Genomic DNA, 27,419 nt, shown 5'->3' on the forward strand with positions numbered 1-27,419 from the left:
ATATGAATATTGGAATAAGCTGAGGGGTAAGATTCTCTCATAGCTCTCTGAGCACTGAGGTGCTTTAGTTATTAGCTGGTGCACCACCAGATCTACTTGAATCACCTTTACCTGTTCCTGCTCCCATGCCCCAGCTTCTATATGTTTTGCTTTTTAAAGGTTTGTACCTGCCATATTGTTTAGACACCTAACCTTGGGCTTCTGGAGCCAGTCCAGAGAACCAGAAGTGCCTAAGACTTTTTCCTGCACACCACATATATGCCTCCATTCAGGTCTGTATTCAATGACAGACTGAAGCCAGAGTATGGAAGCTCAGCTTCTTTGTCTCCATAGAATGAAACTCTAAGATGTAATTTAGACTCCAGCGTTCCCCTTAGTCGCTGAATTTGATTGGCATCTTCCTTCCCGGCAGGTCCTGCTTCCCCCATTGTCTTACCAGTTCTCCTGGGAGCTTTCTTAACTAATCACTTGCACACAAATTCCCATCTCAGGATCTGCTTTTGGGCAACTAGGTCTAAGATAACTACCAAAGCTATTTAGGATCTATCCATTCCTGCATCCATCCATATTTATTTATATTTGAGACCTCCCTCTCTCTTTCTTGCCTTCGTCTATGTACTTCCATACACTTGTCCCACTCTAACCCAACAGGTCACTTGAAACAGCATGTTTTCATTCTATACTCTCTCTATTTGTATAATCGTACAAATATCTAGGGCGATATTTGTTTTCCCAAAATAAGATCATTTGTACATATATTTCTTTGTATCTTGCTTTTCTTACTGAGCAATATTTCAATTTCTAGTAAATAAGGAAATTAGCACTTTAACTGAGTTCTATTTTAAGTTGCACTAGTTCAAAGCTTTATAAAAATATTCCTTGGAAGGAGAAACCATGTTATAGATGTAGATATGTAAAATGTATAGTAAGAATTTGAAGTCATAGTTGGGGAAAGGTTTAATGCTGTCAATCATTTTATGCTCTCTCTGAAAGGTCTGATATTCTAACATCTTTCATTGGGTGCCTACACATTATGTATTTATGTATGAAGAGATCATGATTTCTGTTTAGTTTGTACATAATTCCCATGCTATTGTGTCCTGATTTTATATCGTATTATACGTCAAATAATTCACTAACGCTTTCTTAAATGATACTGATTTAGTGCACTCTTCATCTTTAGGTCTGTTTACAATTAATCTTTAAAACCCACTAGAAGGGTTGATATCTTTATTTCCAGTTTGTAAATGTGAAGTATGAGACATAGGGAGATTAATTGACTTTTTCCTGGCCACAGGCATAATGAGAGTCAGAGTAACATGAATCAGGAATCCTTGGCTTCCAACTCTAGGTTTACTCCATTAGCGCTGGCTCATTGCCATTTTCTTACAAAATAAACTCCTTCATAACATTATTTATTCTATCATTAAAACATGGATATTATGTTAATGACCATCTTTCAGGATCTTATTATTTTCTAAAATTCTGATTGGATGAATGTTGTTTCCTTTTTATGGAATCTGTTTAATTTGTCTTTAACTAGAAATACTGCAAGTTATCCATCTTCAAACATATGAAGTATAAATGACTATAGAATGAAAGTAATTTTCTGTGTGAAATGTAACCTTTATAAAACACAAAGAAATATTTTCATCCTAAAAAGTTGGTTATAAATATGAGTGCATTGCTTTTTAAATAATCAGAAGGTTTGAGTACATGAGTATATTTAAACTAGATGACAGAAAATATGTATATTCTTGTGACAGGTTGCTACAGGTTGTAACATTTGAAAGGATAGCCCAATAGGATTTCTGAGCACATGACGGCCAGACTAATGTATAGAATCTGTAATCCAATTTAAACCGAGTAAATTCCTCCATTCTCAGACTATGAATTTATCCTCATCAGTTAATAACAATGATAGTTTCCACTGACTACATAATGCTGAAATTACTAGATACAGCTATGCTACTGAGTTGGTCTTCTCCCTTTTTCAAACTTATATTTGCTCTGAAGCAGTGGAATAGAAAAATATAGACTTCTGTTTCTCTTCTTGCCCTATATTTCTTCATAGGAAATCTAAGTTTATTTGTATGTTCCTTTGCTTCTAAAAAGTTACAAAAATTCAAGAAGTTCTTTCTTATTTTGGTATACCAATGGGGAATTACATATAATTTTTAAATTTTAATTTTTTAATGTAATTCTCCCTTATCAATATTCCAGGGTAGTAGTAGCTCAATGAGACATATTATCAGAATTGACTATGTGGTCTGCAATAATATGTATAGCAGCAATATCTTAGTGGTGACAGACAGTGGGGGGAAGCAGAAAGAAAGAATATGAATACAATAAAGCTAAGCAAGTATATAATTTGGGAAAATGTAATTCAGAAAAGTTTTAAATGACAGAAATGGAAATTAAGGTTAACAACTGATTTATTTATCAGATTTATCTTGCTAGCTTATAAAATAAAACAGGTAAATGTAAAGAAAAAAATTAAATTCATCAGCTATTTCCATTTATAACTTAAATCATCCTTCTAAATTATAGCAGACCATAACTTTAAACTTACTGGCAAAGAATATGACCTACACGAACTTGCTTTAGGTTATGGTAAATCCATTCTGTTATTTCTTCCCAATTGAGTTTTAGAAACAATGTTATGTCAATTAAACTGTAAGTTGGAGTTGCTACTTCTTACTATACTGTAAAAAACTCCCTAGAGTAGGTCAAGATAAGAGATGAATATGTTGTATCTTCTATTTTAATCTGACATAAAACAAAACAAAATAATTAAGAAATTATAAGCACAATAGTAAATTGGAGAGTATTCAAAGACATAGTAGGTATGAGATTAGGCCAAAGAAGAACAGGTTTTAAAGTAAAATAATATTGTATATCAACATGCTTAATATATACATATATGCATATATATGTATATGTAGTTTTTTTAGGAAGCTCCAAATAAGACCTACTTTCTCATAGTACTTGATCTCGTAGTCCAGTATGGCTCCATTGGAAAAAGCAGGTGCTTGCCATGATAGGGCAATGCTATTTTGAGATGCCCAGTCCTTCCTTACCATACCTATCAGGGAAGGTGCTGAAAGGAAAGAAAATAACTAAGAATTAATTGGCAGGAATCATTCTCCATAATCTTTTCTTTAATATTTTGTCTTCCAGGGAAAACATAATTCTTGTTGAAGAGGACAGCAATTGTTGATGTCAGATTAATATGATAGCCTTAGGATATACTTGACTCAATCCAAATAAAGTATTAAGATATATTTAGAAGCACTACTAGGGAACATAGGAAAAAACTCAAATAGTCTAAGAATAAGGGCCAGACTCATCATCTCTGGTTTTTTTTAGAGGATGACAATTTTCCTTAAACTGGTTTTGGTTTTGTGCTACAACATGAAGTACAATACACTTGATTCTTATATTTTATAAAATCTAAAGCTGCTATAGAAAAGTCCTCTGCAATCACAAGATCATTTAAGACTTTTTCTTTCCTTTTGACTTAGTACTTCATAAAATCATAGTACTTAATAGACGTTTATATCACAATCTTAACTACAGTAAATTATTGCTTATCAATGTGAAGATTATTTCTTTTGCATGTTTTCTGCGACATCTGAATACAACTGAAATATTTAAGTTCTGAAGTTTATTTTCATCATCATGTTTATCTCCTTATCCTATATAACATTTTAACAATACAATCCTAGTCCAAAGTTATCTTGTATTAAACTTCCAAAATTTACCTAGAATGTATACAGTGTAGGTTCTTTTATCTAACAAAATATTTCTCATTTTTAAGTATTCTAATTATTTTCAAAAGTAGTTTTCTACATAGATTTTAAAACACTCTTAAAAATACAATAAATATACTGAGATTGGGAAAAAATCCACCTAGGAAATTAGAAAAATTCCAAAAATTTGGGGCTCTGTTGGTCAGACTAAGGGGAAAAGCACTTTAATACACTGGTGATGTAAATGCAAAAAACCACAACCCTTATGATGGGAAATTTAATAATTTAAGGTAAATTATATATTCATTTACACTAGTTTGGGAATCTATCCGAAAGATATACTGTACAAATACAAAGTGACATATTTACAAGACTACTTACTGAGATTTATTTATAAAGATTGGAAACAATTTAAATGCCCATCAATAGGAAATCAGTTAAAAAAACTATGCTACATGCACCATAGAATTATGAAGCTGTAAAAATGAATTGTGACTGTCTATAAATACTACAATGGAGTTATTTCAGGATATATTTCTAAGTGAAAAAAGTAAGGTGAAAATGTATAAAAACAATGTAAGGATAGACCTAAGAATAAAAATAATAACAATGGTTACCCTTAGAGGGTGGGAAGCAACAGGATGGACTCTACAGGGTTAGAAGCAAAACATGTCTGACTATATCTCCCCTTGAAGGTTTACTTTGGAACCCTGAAAATATTTTAAATAATTTTAAAAAACGAACATTAAAAAAAATCTCAAAAAAATTGAAAGAAAAATAAAAGAAATCTGTGTATTGAGTTTAAAGCAGAGCTTCCAAGAGGAACTACTTAAAATGATGTTAAAACACAGTAACAACATGTATCCCAATGGGACATATTTTTAGTATTTTAAAAATACTGCAAAAATTATTAAACTATTTTTTAGTAATGATACTGTTAGAGGTAGTGTTGGTATTTTGATTCTGAATATGTTTGTGTAAATTGAAGGATAAAGCAAATGAGTAATTATGTTGGTGTTAGGGTATTTTTCTTATGAGAAAAGGAGATACAGGTATTGGACCAATGAAGGTAAGTAAAAATCCTGTACTAGTAAACTCGAATTAGAAATAACGTTATGAACTCTTGACATCTTTCCAGTTTATTTTCAGATATCCATCCAAATATACCAATTGCAGTTGAGAATAGGATTTGAAAAATTGACTCTCTATGATTACAATGAATATACTTTAAATTTCTAAAAATGACTCAGGTATTAAATTTTGTATTTAATTTCTCAATGTTGTTTTTATATATTAAGGATAAAGTATTATCTTAAATTTGTAAGAATGACAAGTTTAGTTTTCTTAAGGAAATAAATACTTTAGAATCTACATTTAAAACTCTTTCCAGCTATTCAATGAAAGCATTATTGTTGGACTGAAATATATCCTTAAAATGAGTAATAATTATAGAAATTGCTAAGACATATCAAAGTTTATGCCATAAGCTAAGACAGAAATACATAACATGCTAAATAAGAAAGTGTTCAGAATTTACTATTTAAGTTGGGTCACATTCACTACTAATAAACTATCTCTAATAAATTTATCCCACTGCATTAATGATCTTGAATTATAATATAATAATTAAATGGTGATCTATGGAAAAATTATAACTCTAAAGTGAATCATACAAATTAGAAGCTGATTTAAGTATACCAGTTCATTACAACTTTGGAAAATGTCCTTTTCCATGTATACAATCTTTTGGTTAATTTTCAGTCTAATGTACAATGTCACAAAGCACTATTATCAATGTATGACATTTTGCCTCATAATTATTTAGCACTCAAGGTCAAATGATACAATCCTTGCAAAACTTATATGACATTCAATTATGGCAGCAGCATATTAGAATGCCTACTGATTAAAACATAGGTGCTATCTTTTCAATTTCCAGTTCTCCAATGGTTAATTAATTGTACAGACATACCATTTAAATTTTATAGGAGTCTGCTCCAATACTTTTATAAAATAGAAATAAAGATAATCTATTCCCTGACTACACAGATTCTTACTTATACATGAACTTCAGGGTCTAAGAACTTTATAAATCCTAAATTCTCTTCACTTTTGCACATGCCTTTTGTATGGAAATATCCATATTTTACATAGTTTTAAAATATAAATATTTTGGATAATTCTGTTTTCAAACCCTAGTCCTATTCTAAACCCTAGTTCATATTTTAATATAGTTTGCATAATTTCTACTCTAATGATTATTATGTTGATAATTTATCATCATTCCTCTAATGTTAGATGGAGTTTCCAATATTGCCCTGTGAGAGTTCTGATATTTTATGCACTAATTTTTTGTGCATATATTTTCACTTTGATAAACTATTTTATAGAGAAAATTGTGATTATCATTTGGAGTTTGTGCCATATTATTATTAGCATATTGCTTTTGAAAAAAGCTGTATCAATTTATGCTAAGCATACATTTTAACCCCTTAAGTTTTAAAGCAGAGGATGTGGGAAACAATTTATAGGTCAATATACACCCCAAATGCTGCATTTTATGTTTTGAGAGGACAATACTTTATGGAATTCCATTTTAAAATAAGGTTTCAATACATAAAGCTTCAGGCATTTGTTCTGAATGTATTTAATGAATTTGCTTTCTTAATAATCCAAGTTTATATAACATCTGAATTTGGCATACTGTGACAACACTGTAGTTCCAACGAATATAAAGCAGAAAATACATTTGTTCTTCCACATGAGAAAAACTGATTTTAGGACACAAAAGGGCAACTATTGATTTTGACTTCTGGTTCTAAAAAGTCAGAGAAGGAAAGAAATAGTCAGGATAATAATGTCTTTTGGAGTTTGTAAGATCAGAAGTTAACTGAAAGACTTGAAGACTCAAGTACTATTTCCCAAGGAAGAATTAATGTATTCAGTATAACCTTCAGTAGAATTGTATTTCTGACATACATTCTTTCTTAAGTTATCAAAAATCTTACCTTTGACTTTCAAGATAAATGTTGAATAGATTACCACATTCTTGAAAATGGTTGTAATACAAACCTTTCTGAATATTTTCTGAATCACAAATAGTTTACCAAAAAGTATGTAACAAATATTGAAAAGAAAAGTACCAAGCAGAGTTAGTTAACCAAAAAGATCTCACTTACATTTAGAAAAGTATTGCTTTCTTACGCTTATGTGGAGGTACCTGAAGAAATAGTGAATTACTCTAGATAATTATTTTGCTCCTAATTAGGAACTAATGCATTTTTATTAAACATTTACTTTATACCATGTATGTTATCTTATTTCATTCTCATAAATCTATGGGAAAGGGACTGTTTCCACTTTAAAGATGAGGATGTTGAGGCTCAGAGAAGTAATTGTTTAAAGACAAGATGTGAAGGCCAATTTTGACATTAACTCAAAATGCCAAGAAAGAAGTGGAACATTAACATTTTTGCTGCACTTTCCCTTAAAATTCACCCTATTTAGTACTGTAATATGTTCAAAATTAAAATCTGTTCTCAAAACTAGAAGCAAGGAATAAGGCAATGTCACAAATATCCTTGTTGCCTTTGAGTTCGCTACTTCTTGAAATTTTAAAACATCAAACACTAACACTGCTGCTCAAAATCTCACTGTGGATTATTACAAATATGTCTTATTTTGAGCATGTAATCAAGATTTATGACATGGGTCACGAGGTGATGATTTTTACTAAAGATCTGTCAAACGCTGCTAATTCTTGGTCATCTACTGAGCATATGAAGATTTATATCTTAGGATATCTCTGTGTGTGTGAGTTTGTGTGTGTTTTGGTGAGAAAGAGGTCAAAGGGAGAGAGAGTGAGAGGACATTTTTATACATATGTGTTTGTGACAATGAAAATCTTAATGGAGAATGCTAAATCATAGAATCTTAGTATTAGGACAGATCTTATAAGTCATTTAATTCATTTTTTCAGCAATGCAGAAAATCCTTCAACACATCCCTGACAGCTGAGTCTCCACTTCTTGCTGTAGCTATTGCATTAAAGAGAACACCATTTCACAAGGCTATCCATTCCCTGTTGAAAATCTTTAACTGATAAAAATTCTCACTTGGAGTCATTGCTTTCTTCCTATAATTTCCACTTAGATCCTAGCATTGAGCTTTCATTTAAGTAGAAGTAACTCTTCCACTTTGCTTATCTATCAACCTCTTTCTTCTCCTTTTTAATTCTTTCTCTCTCTTCCTCTATCACTCTTCCTTCCTTTCTCTCTTCATTTCCTTTTTCAGTGCTTTTCAGGGTCTCTTTGCTTTATCTTCTCCTTTCTTTTCTTCCCTGTGTCTTCTTCTAGAAAAATACGTGTGTGTGTATGTGTATGGTTTAAGGAATTACAATCAACAGCACGAGGAAGTGTGAATTAAAAACAATAATATAATAAATAAATGATATAAATAAGAAAGTACAACTCAGAAGAGACTTTAAGACTATATGAGTTTTCCGTTTTGTTTGCTAATGAACCAACGAGTACTATTGCAGAGCTAAATTATGTAATAGTATTTCTTCCTGTGTATGGTCAGGAAAGAGACATGCTATATTTAATATGATAATTTTACTTCTGAAATTTTGTAAATGGGTTATCATGTGAATTGATATTTTTTGAAAGCTAAGAACATGCTTCAAAATATCTCTGATCAATATCTTGTTTTGGAAATGTTTGTTAAATACATTGTACTATAGATAGCATAATATATGCTAATGATACTTGCCTCATGTGCGTTTCTTTTGTTGTATTTTTTTCCTGTAATCACAGTTTAACGGTAATATATATATGTGTGTATATTGTTATCTACTTTCCCCCTGTGGTTAAAACCTGATCATGAGCTTGAAATACACATGTGATACTTATACATAGCAGAAACAGTGATTTACTTTCTTTCTAGTTTCTGTTTCGTATCTATACACGAGAGTAACACTGTGGTATGTTAAACCATATGACAGCCATGATAGGATGAATAATGACCTTCAAATATGTCCACATTGTAATCCCCAGAACCTGTGAATGTTCTTCTCTGGTAAAAGGGACTTTGCAGTTTTGATTAAGTGAAAGATTTTGAGATGAGAGGATCTTGGATTATCCAGGTGGGCCCAAAGTAATCATAAGTGTACTTATAAAAGGGAGGTAGGAGGAGATTTATCTACACAAGAGAAGGCTGAGCACCAAGGTATGCGGAAGCTGGAAGAAGGAAGGAATGGATTCTTCCTGGAGCCTCCAGAAGGAATCAGCCCTTCTGACACCTTTACTTTAGCTCTGTAAGACTTATTTTGGATTTCTGACAGGTAGAACTGTAAGATAATAAATATGTGCTGTTTTTGAAACAGTAACTTGGTGGTGATTTATTATGGTAGCAATAAACATCTTAACAACAGTTCAACTGATTTATCTTTGAAGATCTTAATTTTGGATACATTTATGATTCAGCAGAGAAAGTGGGTAAGTTTTTTTTAAAAAATATGTCTAAAGCAGTAATCAAGACATCTATTTAATTAACTAACTCATTTGATGTATTACTTTTAAAAAGGATATGTTTCTTTAAAAAATATTTTGGATACTCTCGTCCTACAGATTTTCCTTATTTAATCTACAGTGTCAGGATTCTCTCTTCTCTGCCTTTCTTATTCAAAAAGGGAGAAATTTCCCTCTTTCTGATGATATTACCTTAAGTTATAGGTGATACAGGACTAATTTTTACCCAGCATTTGCTCAGTGTTAATGTTGTTCTATTTTTTTAAAAAGCCTTTAGCTATGAATTTCAAGAGTCTTTCCCAAGGAAAAATTAATATCGCATTTAACACAAAGCTTGCTCACTCCTTCTCCTTCTTCCTGCCATGCCAACCTGATGCTGGCAGGTAGTTTGACAAGACATTAGTGAAAAATGTGTGGAAATATTTGTTCAGAACACTCTCACTACCTGTGGAGGCCACATTAAAAAGTCACTATTAATAATGAGTCAAAGTGACACAGCACTGTCAGCATTTAATTTTACAGAGTAAAACCTGAACTGTTATCTTTAAAGTTCTTTTCAGTATAATCTGTGTGTTTTAAATTTCTATTTTACGAATTTTATGACTGGCTGATTTAATGTGCTCACTATTATGCTTCTCTTTAGACTGCTGTTTTCAGTAATTTATACCATATACCTATACTGACTATATCATTTCAGAGTCATTTGAGAAATGGTTTATGTGACAGGTGCTATAAAATGCAGTTTCTTTGAAATATATGGGGAAAAAAATCCTCAAATTAGACCAGTCTTAGATTCTTTTGCCCTTATTATTACCTGTCAGGTTTCAGTAAAAGATATATGTTATATCAGTATTTTCTAGGAATCTAGCAAATGCTGTTCATGAAAATCTCAGAAAGACCTGGTCCTAGAGAAAAATCCCTTCTCATCTTAATTTTGAACAATTTCCTTATTCATAGCATCCACTGTATTAAAATTAAAATATTGGTTTTTAGTAATTATTCTAGGTAAAAGTACTATTATTTGAATTATACAATTACATAAATTATATATAAAATTACATAAATATAAAATATAATATCCTAGCTATATATGAATATGGCTTGTAACTTCTGGGTCTCAGGTGATTCAACAAAAAGTTTGTATCATGTTCCAAGTATAGGAAAAAAATGAGCCAACTTAAGAACTATCAAAAAAGAGGAAAAAATTCTGTTAAACTGACCAGGAATGTCATTTATAAGTAAATGACTAAAATTATCCTAATATATATTGTGAAATGGAAGCAGCTAAGTGATAAAGATTGCAAAAGCATACATTTTAAAAATAATATAATGGATAAAATTTTACACACAAATTTTATTGCTTCATTTAAAAAAACTCAGACTTTTAAAATAAATCCATACAATAGATTCCAACGAAGCTGCTTAAAAATGATATAGGTACACAGGCATGGGAAAATAAGTGTAATATTTAAAATAGCAAAAATAAGTAGCAAAATGACATACAGGCCATGATACAATTATTTTTTGTAAATAGTAAATACCTCCCAAGTTGTATAACTCAATTGTGTAACTATTGTATAACCAAGTTTGGAATGGACCATGAAGAGGATGATGACCAGTTCCTCTCCCCATCTTAATTCTGCAATATTAAAAAAAGGTCACTCAGTGGTACACCCACAAGGATGACCCACCTCTTGAGGATGATGAGAACAAAGAAAAGCAAAGAGATAAGGGAGGAGGGTATAGCTCAAGTGGCAGAGTGCATACTTAGCATGCACAAGGTCCTGGGTTCAATCCCCAGTATCTCCCCTAAAAATAAATAAATAAATAAATAAGCGAGCCTAATTAAAGCAAAGGGATGAGATTCTTGTCTGGGACTAAGAATTCCTGAAAGTTTCCCAAGGAATACTTTTTGAACTTACTCTGCCTGCAAACTATTTAGACATCAAAGATTTGGTTGATAGTATGTGCAAGTCTGTTGCCAATATGATCAGGGGGAAAGCTCATGAGGAGATTCCCAAGACTTTCAATATCAAAAATGACTTTACTGAAGAAGAGGAAGCCCAGGCAAACAAAGAGAACCAGTGGTGAGAAGAGAAGTGAAACGTTGTGCCTGAAACTGTAACACCGAAAGGATTGTTCCAAATAATTGCTGTGCTGTTGTGTTTACAATTGCTAATATTAGACGAACAGTAGACATATGCAGCAGTGAATCAACTCTATTTGCAAAACACTGTCCTCATTGCATGTATTGTTTTAGAACAGATTCCAAATCTATGGCTGAGTTTCACTTAGTGCGATCAAAAGTTTGTCTTGTCTTTGCTCTGAATAAAACTGAACTGTGGGTTCTCTAAATAAAAAAAAAAAAAGGAAAGAAAAGAAAAACAAACAACCCCCCCCCACATATATATATATATATATGTAATCACCTGTAATACCATCAAATTATTAGTAGTGGTTTTACCATGCTGGTCTAGTAAAGTTAGATGTAACAAGAGCAAAACAGAAATAAATCTAATAATAGCCCAATAGTTATTGATTTTTAAATTACATTAACAGATTATTATATTATTCATAATTTTTGAAACTGTTTTAAAAGGAATATGATTTTATTCCAAAAAGCCTCACTAGCCTTAGTCTTAGCTTATGTGATATTCTGAAGATTGTTTTCAAAAATATGATTCAAAATTTTAATAAATTTCAAAAGGTTGAACCTAAATATGAATATATTTATAAGCTATGACTATAAAGTAATACATGTGGTTTATGGCGGAGTCATTGAATTTTAGTCTTGTCCTTTTTTTTGTCATCCTTGAATTTACATGATGATACAAAATTGCAAAGAAAGCTAGCTGAAAGACCACTGGCTTCAGAAGTATTTTAAATGAAGAAGCTTTATGAAAATGAGTCTCATAAGTGTTATAGGTTTGCTTATTGGATGTCTAAAGAATGAAAAAAAATTTCTATGCTACTGGGCCCCTAAGGTGCATAAAGAAAGAAGAAAATTTGAGTCACATTTTGGGGCTGTGAAACAACCCATGGATAACCTTGGAAATTTTAGAGGAGGATTCACATGTAAGGACTTCTAATCATATTCATAGATAAAATAGCAGCAATTACCTTTTTTCCCTTAAGATAGAACCCGGACTACCTTAAGACTCCTTTGATCACTTCAGATGGAATTGATTTTGATGTCTGAACTCCTAAAACATTTATTGTCTATTCCACATGGCATGTAGCAATTGACTGCCTTTATCTTAAGCTCTTGCTATTCCTCTTTATCGAATAAATAATAACGTATTGTACTTGACTTTTCAACTTCCCATGCTCTTTCACATACATTCAATCACCTAAAATACACTGTAACTTTCTAAGTACAGCTATTCTCATTTTAAAGATGAGGAAAGAGGATCAGACTGGAAATGAATTACACTTACATAAGAGATAAGGAGCAGACTCCAGACTAAGTCAAGCATTTACTGACTGTACCTTAGTGATTGTGGCACATTACAAGATCTGAACCTCCCATAGGACCTAGGAGAGTACCACACAAACACATTATGTACCTTGCATGTGACTATCTTCTTTATTCAGAACTTGTTTATTAATCTTGTTTCAGGCTTATCAGACAATTGTCCCGCACTCTGGTTTTGTTCTATAAATCCTTTATGGCACCATATGAACACTATCCAATTAATTCACATACTTCAGGTATATAACCATCATTTTGCGAGAGTATAGTTAATGTAATAAAATAATATTAACATACAATATATAGTAATAATAATACTAGAACATAAGGAAAGATTATTGCAAAGTGATGAGTTTGAACATATGGTGATGATGAAAATGAGTATTATGCAATAATTTGATTGTGTAATATTAAAACACATCTTGGGTTAGTTTCTTGAATTTTCAGTGTTTTCCACTATTTAACTGTCTCATTTGAAAAAAAGCATTTGGATTGAGAAATAAATGCACAATCAAAATATTCTAAGTTATTTGATTATTGATTTCAAGTGCTCCCAATATCAACTGCCTTTTCACTAATTCTAAATTCATTTTCCTTATTCCCATACCTGCTCCACCCTATAATCTTAGCTCTCACTTTTCCTAGTCACAGTGTAACACCCCCGGTCCATAAAATTCTGCCAGATTCCATAGATTTTCTATGTTATAAAGCTAAGATTCTATGTGCTTTCTATACAATCCAGCTATAAAATGTTTAAGAAGCTGTGTTTGGGATTTTCTTCTCTATTATTTTTGGGGCATGAAAGCTATAGTCACAATTATATATATTTATATATTTGTTGTAGAAAAGCAAAATTTGCCATCCCAAAATGTGTCTCTTTGGCATGAGGATTCATTTAGGCTAAGTATTAATTTTTAATTGAAGTATAGTTGATTTTATAATAATTTCAGGTATACAGCATAGTGATTCAATATTTTTATAGAATATACTCCATTTAAAGTTATTACAAAATAATGGCTATATTTCCCTATGCTGTACAATATATCCTCATCGTCTATTTGTTTTATACATAGTAGTTTGTATCTCTTAATTCCATGCCCTTATCTCATCCCTCCTCCCATTTCCTCTCCCCACTGGTAATCAGTGGTTTGTTCTTTATATCTATGAGTCCATTCCTGTTTTGTTATACATATTCGTTTGTGTTATTTTTTAGATTCCATATATAAGTGATAACAAAGAATATCTGTCTTTCTCTGTCTGACTTATTTCATTAGAGGGCCCAGAAATAAACCCATGTGCCTATGGTCAACTGATCTATGATAAAGAAGACAAGAACATACAATGGAGAAAAGATAATTTCTTTAATAAGTGGTGCTGGGAAAATGGGACAGCTACATGTAAAAGAATGAGATTACAACAGTAACTCATACTATATACAAAAATAAACTCAAAATGGATAAAGACCTAAATGTAAGATGTGAAACCATAAAAATCCTAGAAAAGAACATAGTCAAAATACTCTTTGACATAAATTGTACCAACATTTTTTTGGATCTGTTTCCTAAGGCAAAAGAAATAAAAGGAAAAATAAATAAATAGGATCTGATTTAACTTAAAGGCTTTTGCAAAGGAAACTACTGACAAGATAAAAAGACAACCTACTAAGTGGGAGAAAATATTTGCAAATGATACAACTGATTAAAGGTTAATATCAAAAATATATAAACAGTGAATACAACTCAATATCAAAAAAGCAAACAGCCTGATTAAAGACTGGGCATAAGATCAGACATTTTTCCAAAGAAGACACAGAGATAGGTAACAGGCACATGAAAAGATGCTCAACATCATTAATTATTAGAGAAATGCAAATCAAAAACACAATAAGATATCACCTCACACCTGCCAGAATGGTTATCGTCAAAAAGTCTACAAATAAGAAATGTTGGTGCAGGTGTAGGAAAAAGGGAACCCTCATACACTTCTGGTAGGAATGTAAATTGGTGCATCTACTATGGAAAACGGTATGGAGTTTCCTCAAAAAGCTGAAAACAGAACTACCATATGATCCAGCAATTCCACTCTTGAGTATATAACTGAAAAAAAAAAAAACCCACCAATTTGGAAAGATACATGCACCCCATTGTTCATGGTAGCATTATTTAAACTAATGGAAGTAAACTAAGATATGGAAGCAGCCCAAGTGTCCGTTAACAGATGAATGTATAAAGAAGATGTGGTATATATATATATAATGGACTATTACTCAGCCATAAAAATGAATGGAATTTTGCCATTTGCAGCAACGTGGATGGACCTAGAGGGTATAGCTTAGTGAAATAGATTGATTACTTTTAAGGAACAGAAGACTCAGGAAGCCTTTTACCTCCTCCTTAGCTGTCTAAAGAATTTAGGTAAAAAGCCTGTTCCCTGAATAGAGGTATCACCACATGGGCTAGATGTGGTGGGAGAAACTTGTCAGGCCTGTCAGAATTCACTGAGTCCCTTTTCTTCTGCTGCATGACACAGAAAACCTATGCTTTTCCATCTCCACATGAATTGCCTTCCTCTGTTCTGAAGCTCCAAATCACTACCCCAGTGTCCTCTTCTGTATTTAGCTGAAGATAGTACATAAGGTGAAAATTTCAAACATTTTGGTAAGTTACTCAGTTTTCCTGAATACCCTCACGCATACATGTTATAAAACTTTTGTTTGATTTTTTTCTTTTAATCTGTCTTGTCAATTTAATTCTCAGACCAGCCAGAAGAACCTAGAAGGGTAGAGGAAAATTTCTTCCTTACCAATACTGTGTGTGTGTGTGTGTGTGTGTGCACGCGTGCACATGCGCACGTGCATGCACTTTTATAGAAAATACAGAAAGGGAGAAGGTACTCATGCTGCTGGCAGCTCTAGGGAATGTTGAATGATCCTGTCACACAGATGCAAGAGGATGCAAGTGTATTCCTGCCAATTCACCAGAAAAGGGACTGTAAAACTGCTTTCATTCTCCCATTAAAGAACTAATGCAAAGCAACAGCAGATTTATTGGCAAGGTTTCTGGTTCAAGCCGAGAGAAATAAATCTTGATTCTTCCTTGATGGAGGCAGTGTTTGTGCAGGACAAGTAGCCAGGTGTTCCCACAGCTGCCTTGAAAAATTCATGACTTCCTGAGGATATGGGTGATTTTGTTTTCATCATTGATCAAACAGAGTAAATCACTGACGTAAAATAACACCTGGCTGAGCCTTGTGTTTTCCTTTCATTTTCTCTAGTTAGTCACTGTTGTTTACAAATCATTACTGTATGTGGAGAAAAAGCTTGTGTTTTCTCATATTGGCTGCTAGCTCATAATTTCTCCTTCATGTTCTCACAGTAGCTTCAAAGGTATTTAGCGCATATGTTATACTTTTTCCTCCTGATTTTTGTGGCTACTTTTCCTCCTGATTTTTGTGGCTACTTTGTGAACAAGACAAATGGCATTGTTCCATATTTATTACAGGAATTAATAGGATTACAAACATGTTTAAAACTAAAAATGATCTAATTATTATTACTTATTATGAATAATGCAAATCTTAGCCACGTTTTCATACTTTATTTAAAATGCAACATGATGTCCTAAATAGTTATGTTTTTTGTTCCGTAAATTCTGTTTCTAGGGGAAAAATGTGTGGATAAAACAACTTTTTTTTAGCCTACACATTTGCAAGTTGAGTTCATGCAACAGAGTAGTATTTGTTTTCTTAACATTAACTTATAATTAATTGTATAGTATATATGGAAAACACATGAGTATACATTTTAAAAACTAAAATTGCAATTCAGCAACGAATACTTTCTGAATATTCAAATTATATTAGGCTAATGTAAGCAAAGTGATAGGATAACAAGGAAATAGTTCTGATGTTTTAATGATGGTATTTCAATGATACACACACACTATCAAAGCCATATCAATAGCTTATAGCCAGCACTCTGCTATCTGGATAAAGCCCATGTCATAAAATTTGAAAGTATTTTGCGTGTCACCCTGAATATATGTACCACTGTCCTTAGAAACTTTAGAATTATGTCATTTACTGTACTTCTTATTGTGGTTTTCTGGCTTTAACTTAAGAGATCAATTTCAATTAACGGGCAGGTTTTTTTTTTTTTAAACTACATACATACCGATGTGTATATATTTGTCTGATTTTTATTTGCAGACTTCAATTGCATGATTTTGCCTGGTTCTTAAGGAAACCAAGTATTTGTTTAAAGAGAAGGGGCCTATCAGGCTAAAAACTGGCCCACATCATAAATCGACTAAGAAATGATCTCTGCTTGCTGGACATTTTGTTTTCCAGATACTCACAGGGATGTTCTCTTGCTCGCAGCTGTGCTTCAGAAAAACCTGAGAATACTTTGTTCAGATCACCTTCCTAACTTTAGTCATTATCCTCCCACATTTGGGCTGTTCTCCTGCTCTCTACACTTTATATATGTCACTGTCCAGTTGAATTTTGAAGGGATCCAGAATATACACCACTATAAAAGTTTTGCTTTTTGTTTTTTTTCAACTTCTAAACTCTACTTATCTGTCTAAAAGCAGAGCTTCCCAAAAGAATTCAACTGTCATAAAGGATCCCCTCCCCAGGAGTTTTGCAACCAGGGAGGACTGACCCCGAACACCAGAGAGGAGAAGTTACACGGGGATAAGAAATCACCTAAACAGACATTTTCACAGAACTATCATATCTGCCATTTATTCTCCTAAGGTCTCATTTATCTTTTCTAAAAGTCATTTGTTTTCCCATAAGTACTCTTATTTCCCTCCCCTCCCCCTGTTAAGACATGTTATAAGCCCCCAATTCTAATCATCTCCTTGAGTCATGATTTTCAGTAAACTCCTATGTATGTACATGAATAAAAATGTCTTTTCTTTGATAACCTGTCTTCTATCAATTTAATTTGCAGGCCCCCAAACAATAAAACAGGAGGTAGAGGACTTTTTTTTTCCTTCCTGACAGTTTCCGTGCAACAGGCCTGGCCTCAGCGTTAGTAGTATAATTGCAGATGGTATTGCTGGCTTAGAAGTTTCATGAGAACATGACTGAAATGCTTATACCTATCAATGTGCCATTTTATGATAATATATGAGGGGTTTAAATAAAGTGATATTTGTAAGGAATTAGAAGGAACTCCACAGGGTGCTACAGTTTAGGGAGTAAAGATCTTTAGATAGTGGATCCTTGAAATAAACCTAGGCCTAAATTTCTTTCCTCTTTTCTTTCCTTATGGATGTCCCTTTAGGGTTTTCCCATGTAGGTGTGCATTGTCCTTTATTATAGACTCCTACATAATGGCTTTTTGTGATAGGAGTACATTTTAAACAGCTATAGCTAGAATTATCAGGGTAGATGCAATCTTGATATGCAACTAATGTTGGAATTTTGGAAGAAAGTCTATAGGGTCACAATTATATTGATAGTGACTTAGTCCAACTGTGACTTTTCAAGGACTGACATCAAGTGAGTGGCCACTTAAAGATAATCAGATAAGATCCTTGAATATAATCCTTAAAAATCCCTTGACCTCTTGTATAATGGCTTCCACATCAAGAGACACTAATTTATGGTGATGTAAGAGGTAATGCTAGATTTTGAGAAGACTGAGAAACGTACGGTGTGTTGGAACTGGCATTTGTCAGCTTATCAGAACCTACTTTGCCTATCTTTTAACAACAACATTCAAACTATGTCACAATCGGTCTTTCAAAAAAAGGATTTCTTTATATTTTGCTCTGGGGAGCCAGTTTTTAAACACCAGCATATCTCTGGTCATAACTCATATTTACCAAACTTAGGGTGGTTGTAATTTTGTTCTTTAAGACAATGATAGGTGTTTCATGAAGAAGATACTCTATCTCCAAACAAGTTTGGATAATGCTTAAACAATGTTACTGTAAATATCCAAAAAAGAGGCAGCAACGTATTTCTTTTATTTCATATTATCTAAAATAAAAAATTTTACTGGCACTACGTTCATAAAAATATCAGAATGCTAAAAAACTACTTTTGGAAACAACGTTAGCCTAAGCTTTGGAAACTTTATTCTGTTGACTCTGGCTCAAGAATTTGTACTGACTACCATGTTCCTGGTGTATAAGAGTCAGAAAGACTATAAAGTGTCTAAAGCTTCTGAAGCAAGACTAAGTTTCCCCTCCACTGAGATACCTGAGTAGCCACTGGAAGCCTCAAGCTACAAATGAGTCGGAATGGAGGGGGATCAGGAGAGCCCCAGTGCAGGCTCTCATGATAAGTGCTGGTGGGGTGCTGTGACTAAGCACAAGGGCTTTGGAGCCAGGATGCTTGGTTCTGAATCCCAGCTCCGCTACTCACTGGTTATGTGACTGTGATCAATTTACTTCACCTCTCTATTTCCTCAGCTTTTTCTTCCAAAAAGTAGAAATAATAATATCCACCCTTCAGGGTTATTGTGAGGATTAAATATATTATTTCATTTAAAGCACTTAAAGTAATTTCTGTCACATGCCAAGCACTCAAAATTGTTGGATACTGTTACTGCTGTGAACAAAAAATAACACTGAACAAACATTGTTATTGTCATAAAAGAGCTATTTCATCAATAAAGGCTATAGAAGATTTTGCAATAGTCAACATCACAAATCCAAGAAAACCTTACTTATCTTACATGCTAAAAAGCCCTGTAGGAAACAACTTGTTTCTTTAGTATGAAAGGATTTTGGCAAAAATTTCCTGAAGGATATTTCTTAAATTTGAATATCTTTGGTAAATGCCACATTAAGAATAATTTTCCAGAAAATTATATGCCTAGAATTTTAATAAATGTCACACAGGAAAAAGGTTTTGTAGTTAAACACATTTTGGTGAACCCTACATGGGAAAAAAAAAAAGCCAAGTAAGTTTTCTTATTGAAGGAATTATCAAAGCTTTTAATGTGTTATTCTGCTTTGTAAGTAGTGAAGAAGGTCATATAGCATGCACATTTCCTTAACGCAACTGACCAAGGAATCACTTTTTTGGAAAGCGTGTCATAGGATTAATCCTCTGTGGAAACACTCTGTAGACTGCTGATCTAGAAAATAAGCTCAGGAAAATCAAACATTTATTCAAACTTATATACTTGAAATGCTTCAGGTCCTGTTAATTGCATACCAGTGAACATACATAAATCTCATGTTCCCCATTGGTACCGGATTAGTTAAAAACATGCCAATATGCTAGAACCTAATTTACAGGGCATGTTTTCGATAAATAATTTCAATAATATGGGCTTGATATTTTTCCCTGTCTTAATTCTGCAAGTACATATTCACCAAATATGGGTAATGCCCTTCTTCCAATGTTTCTGGATGTGTCTAGCATATGTCAGAAAATTTTGGCAGAAAACAGATATAATTCCCATAATGTGTGATGTTAAAGTCTCTATTAAAATCAAATTTTCATGTTAAAATATTATAAAAATTTACATTATAAAAATATTAATGAATCCATTGTTTATTCACTATATCTACATACTGAAGTTCTAATTAATCTTTCACTACCATAGAATAAATTCCTATCTCTTGGTCAGTCCATTAAGTAAATTACTGGTTAAATGCATCAATGGTTTCCTATCACTACAAAGTCAATGTGGTACTTTCCTTTGAACCAGATGATACCTTACTTGTTAAAAGGGTGTGGTGGAACAGATGGCTGTTTTAACAAACATTCAGATCTTCAGTACATGAATAGATAACATCTTATTTACCGTTACTGCTACTGTTTTCTGAACATACTTCAGTAGAAAATAATACTGTCTTTCTTCAAAAGGAATACAAAAACTTAAGCAAGAAGCACAAATACTAAAATTGAACCTAGATTGAATCTCTAGTACAACTGGTTGAAAGTAATCCAATCCATGGTTTCCTGTTTATTTTGTTTTCATATTAAAATCTGAAGTATGTTTGATTTTATCCTCATAAAGTTTTTTTTTTTTAAATACCTGAGTTGTTGATTCATCTCTGTACGAACTATCAGGTGGCTGACTGTGTGACTAGCACAGATCACTAAAGTTAAAAATGCTTTAGTTATGTGAAAGAGCACATCAATTGAGCACTACTGTGTTTGCCCAAGTCAGAGTGGATCCTAATTGCTTTGACAAATTTCCTGCTGGGAAATTGATCTTCAAAGATTTCTTAATGCCTTTTCTTTTTAACCCATTTACTTCATTTTAAAACTTCAAAGTCTTCCTTTCTATTAATTATCACATATACTGGAAAACACAAAGAACAAAATGCTATGATTTATTCATCTAAGCAGGGCAGCTAAACACTAAGTTACAGCAAAGATGGGAACTTATTGAAGCAAAGGTCATCCTCTGTCAAACAAGACCATAAGAGACTTTTCTTTTAGTGGAGAATTCATGAATATTTTATCTGAACATTTCTATGAACTTGCTGTAAAAGCTATGTTTCTTGGCATTTACTGAGGATGTCAAAATCAGTTACTGTAATTTAAATCTTTTGCTAATATGCTTATCAGACTTTCCTTTAAAACTCGTTCATCATCCATACACTAGTTCACCTAAAATATATATTTCTAAATGGTTAACATTATAGACCTTTATGTTAAGTAAAAACAAATTCTGTTTTCGTTTATTTGTAAATAAATACAGGTTATTTTTTCTTCTAATATAAAGTTGAGAATCTACTGGAAAAATCACAATAAAACCATGAGTGAATTAATTCTCTTCATCCGAATGACAACAGAATATCTTTATAAATGCCTCCAATGTTTAGGCTAAGTGCTAAGCAGTCTTTGGGGCCCCAAATGATGAAAGGATCAACCCAAACATAACCACAGCTCACAACCTACAAAAATTTCTTTAATTTACCGAGGCATGATTATTTGATGTTCCAGAGTACTTCTAACACTTACAAGTCTTAAAAGAAAGTTGTTATTTGCATATAACATACACATCAGCAAAACCACTCAACCTGCTAGTATTCTCACTTGGCAAGAAAAAACAGAAAAAAGTTTTTGAGAATTCCTATGATTGCTCTCATGACGAAGACATAGGACTTGAATAAATTGGTGTCTTTTTGACTTGATTTTTCCAAGAGTGTGATGTGGCCTACTACATAGGGGGATATACCAGCAGGACTTTAAAAAGTCAAATCTGGAGCTAGATATCCTTGACTTTGAATCCTATCTCAGCAGTTTAACCCTTGGTGATTCATTTATTTTCTCTACACCTCATCTTATCATCTATAAACTAGGAATACGAATAACATCTATCTATTAGGGTTGTTGTGGGAAGTGTAGGGAGATAATCTGTATAAAGTGACTAGCTCAGAACTTGGGATATAATAGGCATCAATAAAAAATAAATAGGCTATTATTCCCATGATTATGCTAACTAATCTTTCCAGAAACTTTGTATAATAATTATATTTTGAGAAATTATTTTTATCTTATGTATTTCATTTACTTCAAATCTTTCAGGTATATTTCCATTAGAAAAATTTATTTTGTTTTACTCATTTATTTTGATTGGCAAACATAAGCTACCTAGAATATTTGTATTACAGGAAGACTGCAAAATGTTGAAAGTTAATATAATTCCTATGTCATATTAAAGCCAACATAGTCTAAAATTAATAATAAAGTCAGGAAGAAAATGCTACAGTAATGAAAGGGCAATTGACTAGATTAAGGAGAAAAAGCATCTATATGAAGAGGACTTATAACCATGAAGGAGATGAAACTATGCTAAAATAAAGCTAACATGTCATAATAATTTTTGAAACTGCAGTAAGTTATAAGGCAGATGCTGCTTTAACATCTAGGAGTTAGGAGGTCTTAGACTGTACATTTACAAAGGAAACTTAAAATGTTCACTATTACAGTATTACTGACAGACATTTTCTATATAAATAAATTGGAATTGTTTCTTTATTATAAATTCTTAGATAAGTTCCACTTTTTAAATACTCTGTGACTAGCCTATTTGACGTTTTATATTTGATTCACTTTATAGTTGAAATATTTTAGTAAGTACTTTTTTCCTTAAGAATATATTTCCTAGAAGAGTATATCAGACTCTTTTCATTTTTTTCCATAAGAAATACAACTTGTCTGGGTATGAAAGTTTGTGTCACAGTATTTTCCCCTCCACACCTAGTGCACTTTGAAGGCTGAGAAGTTTCCTAGGTGTGCTTAAGGCAGACACTGAATCTCTTTAACTTGTGAGCATCATTTTGCGCATGTAAGTATGTGTGTATGTGCATTTCTCAAAGTGGTCAGTGACTGCAGAAGGTAAGAAGTCCATATATAAGGAGCACCTTCTAGGATTTATTCTGAGTATAGGTCTGATTAATTATTTTCAGTAATTATGTTTTACTATCACAAAACCTGCAAGATATATATTTTTAAATCCTTGTGTTAAAGGGAAAAAAAGTATATACAACCAAAACATGTCTGGAGATTGTATCCATGCAATATAAATGAGATGAACTTTTCATTCTGCAGATCAAGTCTTAAATTTTGTGATGACTAATTTGGGTCTGTTTTCAATTACTTCTGGATGCTTCCTAAGGAGAACCAGTGGGCTAGAGTTGTTCTCTATCCCTCCATGGATCTCTGTCTCACTACTTTAATTACTTTTCTATTACTAAAAAAATGCAGGGTAAGCATTAAAATTTGTCTGCCACATGATTAGTTTGTCAGTCATTTCTACATTTCCTATCATGACAACTTTTATTATTCTCTATCACGTATTGTTTTCCTGATGACTTCAGCACATCTACCTCTCATTTCATATCCAATTGTTTTTTTACCTTATGCTTTTTCTCCCCATGAGATCAAAGCACATCCTTTTGAAAATCATAAACAGTTTTTCTATCTATGTTTGTAGTTTCAATAGTAAAAATATTTTCAGAGGTCTGAACTTCCTCTTAATCATCTATATTATGTTCTTTTCCTTGGTTCTGAAATATTTTTAATTGGTCACATAATGGCTTTTGCTTTGTTATTCACTATATTTCAGATGAAAGAAATCGCTCTAGTCTGAGCTTTGGTAACTCATAGTACAGGAGAACTGCCTTTGTTCCACTTTTGTCCATGTGGGGCCTTGTGTCGTCTACTAAGACTCAGAGCTGGACAACATGTAGGTATGCCTAGACATTCAGATTCTAGATGAGTTTTAACAAGTATAATTCTACTAAATATTCTCCTATCGTCATTATCTGAATCTTTGGCACCCATAATACGGAATCTACATCATGAACTGTTACTTATATTCTTCTTATCTCCCTCAACCTTCCACCAGCATAATTCATCATTTCTTGGCATTGTTTTCCTTACTTCCCAATTTTCTGATGAGTATGAATCCCTCAGTGAATGTAGAAAGTAGCAGTGCTGGCAAGAAGCCTCACTGTCTCAAAAAAGCAGGGCCCACCAGGCAGAAATGATTCGCCACTGTTCTGATTCAGAGCTTACATTTTTGAATCAAAATACAATGGGCCTAGTTCCATGAATAGAGGAAGGAGCAGAAGAAATATTTGAAACTATAATAATGACTGAGAATTCCCCCAAATTAGTATCAGACACCAAACAACAGATCCAGGAATCTCAGAGAACACCAATCAGGGTAAATGCAAAAAAAAAAAAAAAAAAAAAGCAAAAAACAATCCAACTACACACTACACCTAGGTATATAATTTTCAAACTACAGAAAATAAAGGTAAAGAAAACATCCTGAAGGAAGCCAGAGGAAAATAAACATAGAGAAACAAAGATTAAAATTACATCTGAGTTCTCAAAAGTCACACAAGAAAGGAGAACTGTTTAAAGTGTTTAGACAAAAAAAACCCCACCAACCTAGAATTCTGTACCCTCAGAAATTATCCCTCAAACTGAAGGAGAAATAATGACTTTCTCTTAAAAACAAAAACTGAGGGAATTTGTTGCCAGTAGACCTGCCTTGCAGGAAATGTTTAGAGAAGTTTGCAGAGAGAAGGAAAATAATACAGGTTAGAAACCCAGATCTACCTAAAAAAGGAAGAACATTGAAGAAGAAATAAATGAAGGCAAAATAAAAACTATTATTCTTATTCCTAAATGATCTAGCACATTATATTTTCTTCAAAATAATAATACTAACAATGTATTCAACTATGTATGCTTATGTGTATATATATATATGCATATGTATACATCATATATACATGTATATATGCTCATATGTGCTTGTGCATAAGTGAAATGAATGACAACAGTGATACAAGGGGTGGGCAGGACTAATTAGAAATATTTTGTTATTATAAGGTACTCACACTACCTGTGAAATGTTTAGTGCTATTTGAAAGTAGATTTGGATGCGCTATAAATGTATATTGCAAACTCTAGGGCAGCCACTACAGAAAGTATAAAAAAGAAACATAACCAATAAACTAAGAAAAAAAAAAGAAGAAAATAGAATCATATAAAATGCCTAATTAAGAATGATAAAAGGCAGAAAAAGAATGGAAGATAAAAATAGGAACAAAGAACAAAAGCAACAAATAGAAAACAGTGACAAATATAGTAGATATTAATCCAAAAATATCAGTAATCACTTTGGATGCCAATAGTCTAAATGCACCAATGCAAAAACAGATTGAAGAAGGTGGGAAAGGCTGAATACTCTCTTCACTTTCAGAAAAGTAAACAAATGATAACTTATCATTCCAGTTCTTTCTGCCTTAGATACCTAGAGAATCCTTTCAGATTCTGCTAATATGCTATTAGTCCTAACAGACTGCACACCTAGAAATATTCTTTTTTCATTATGTTTTTATTTGTGCTTTATAGACATCCTTAAGAGAAATTGCAACACATGATCAACCAGTTCTACTAGCCAGATGATCTTCTAATCGTGTGCCTGCTTATTTCATTTTGAACACTTCCACATGTAGGTCAGTTTATTTTTTTAAAGTAACTTCATGCTTAAGTTTTACTAAAATTAGTGCCTTTTAGGGAAAAAAACTGGATTGTACTGATTTGGATACCTCTATTATTATATAGTGAATTATTAAAATTTAATGTTTTCCCCTCGCTATTATAGGATGCCTCATATATAATTAACGGTATATATTTACATTGTACAATTTGGTAAGTTTTGACATAAGTATATGCCCATGAAACCACTGAGATACTGGATATTTTTATTTCAAGCAAAAGATACCATTTGCAATCCCTTCCTCTCCTACCACTGTCACGGACAACTACTGATCTGCCTTTTCTCAATATTAGGTTGGCTTGCATTTTCTACAGTTTCACATAAATGAATCATACAGTATGCAATCTTTTTTTGTATGAGCTTTTTTCTTTTAGCATAATAAATTGAGATTCATCCATACTGGTGCATATATTAGTAGTTTGTTCCTTTCATCTGCTGAGTAGCATTGCATAACTAATTTTTTTCAAGCATTAATTTTATATCTGTAAGAAAGGTCAAATATTTTAAAACAATATTTATTAACATGATACTCATACTTTTTCAGGAAAATAAGCAGAGAAATATTACCAAGGATATGCATCAATCATTCTTTTTTCATAAACAATGCCCTTACTTCTACATAGTTATAGTTAGAAAAAATTGATTAATTTCTTTGTGGCTTAAATAAATAAAAGTCAAAAGAAAAATGTATGTTCAAAAAATTTTACTCTATAGCTTTTGCCACCTCAGTCCCTCCCTCCTTGTCACCCTGACCCAGGAATTGATGAGAATAAAACATGGTAAAGTTACCATGTAGCTACATAGTTTAATATGCTAATAATTATGGAATTCACTGAGTACTTCTCCCTGGTATTTTCCCAAAGATGCTAAAGAGACTAATTTTAAATCACAAACAATAAAAGTGGGAGAGAGTAGTTTAATGATTAAGACAACTATTTTCAAAAATACCCTCCCTTTTATTATGCAAGGAGAAAAATAAAGGTCTATGTAACAAGATGATCAGTATATCTAGAAAGTACACTATCTGTTTTCCAAATTTCACAAGCTGTCAGGTTTTGTTAGTTGGGGAATGAGAGATACCCTTTAATTTGTGGAAGAACAGGAAAAAGAGAAACTAAAGAGGTACAGTAAGAACTATTTTTGCCTTGTTCACTATTGTCTGCCCAGTGCCTGCATGGGCTTAACACACAGCAGGTACTCAATAAATATTTGTCCTATAAAAGCATTAGGTTTAGAAGGAAGTATTGACCAAGACCATGTAAAGCCAGAAAACATGAAGTTGTAAATGTCATTGGAGAACAGGGTAAATATTTAAATCCAGTAGTGAAAAGTGTGGGGGAAAAGTGGCGATATAGGTGGCTTGTCAAGATGGGGAGAGAAGGCATCAAAGAGAACAGTTAGAAGACTGTTGCAATAATCAAAGTTCGAGGGAACTGCGGCGGGGGGGGGGTGGGTTCTGGGAAAGAGAGGTAATGAGAGCTACCAAAACAGGATGGTTCATTTGGTAACTGATTCCTGATTGGTAGGTAAGAATGAGGATGTTAAAGGTGAAAGATGCCAAAGGACGGAAGAGGGAAGGTTTTGAGTCTGGGCAGCTGCGAGGGTTGTGACAGCTCCTGTGACTGTGGGAAGCTGGAAGCAGGAACTACTTTGGAAATAGG

The 27,419-nt window shown here is 32.7% G+C and overlaps 1 protein-coding gene across 1 annotated transcript in view; it reads right to left on the reverse strand.

Moving 5' to 3' along the window:
• Positions 1-27,419, reverse strand: part of EPHA6 (EPH receptor A6) — a 724,129-nt gene that overhangs the window by 278,409 nt on the left and 418,301 nt on the right. The window contains exon 6 of the mRNA XM_072966895.1: positions 2,976-3,100. Within this exon, the coding sequence (XP_072822996.1) occupies positions 2,976-3,100 (125 nt within the window). The remainder of the gene's footprint in view (positions 1-2,975; positions 3,101-27,419) is intronic.

This window comes from Vicugna pacos, chromosome 1 (assembly GCF_048564905.1).
Source record: "Vicugna pacos chromosome 1, VicPac4, whole genome shotgun sequence".
In the NCBI taxonomy this organism is placed as follows: Eukaryota; Metazoa; Chordata; class Mammalia; order Artiodactyla; family Camelidae; genus Vicugna; species Vicugna pacos.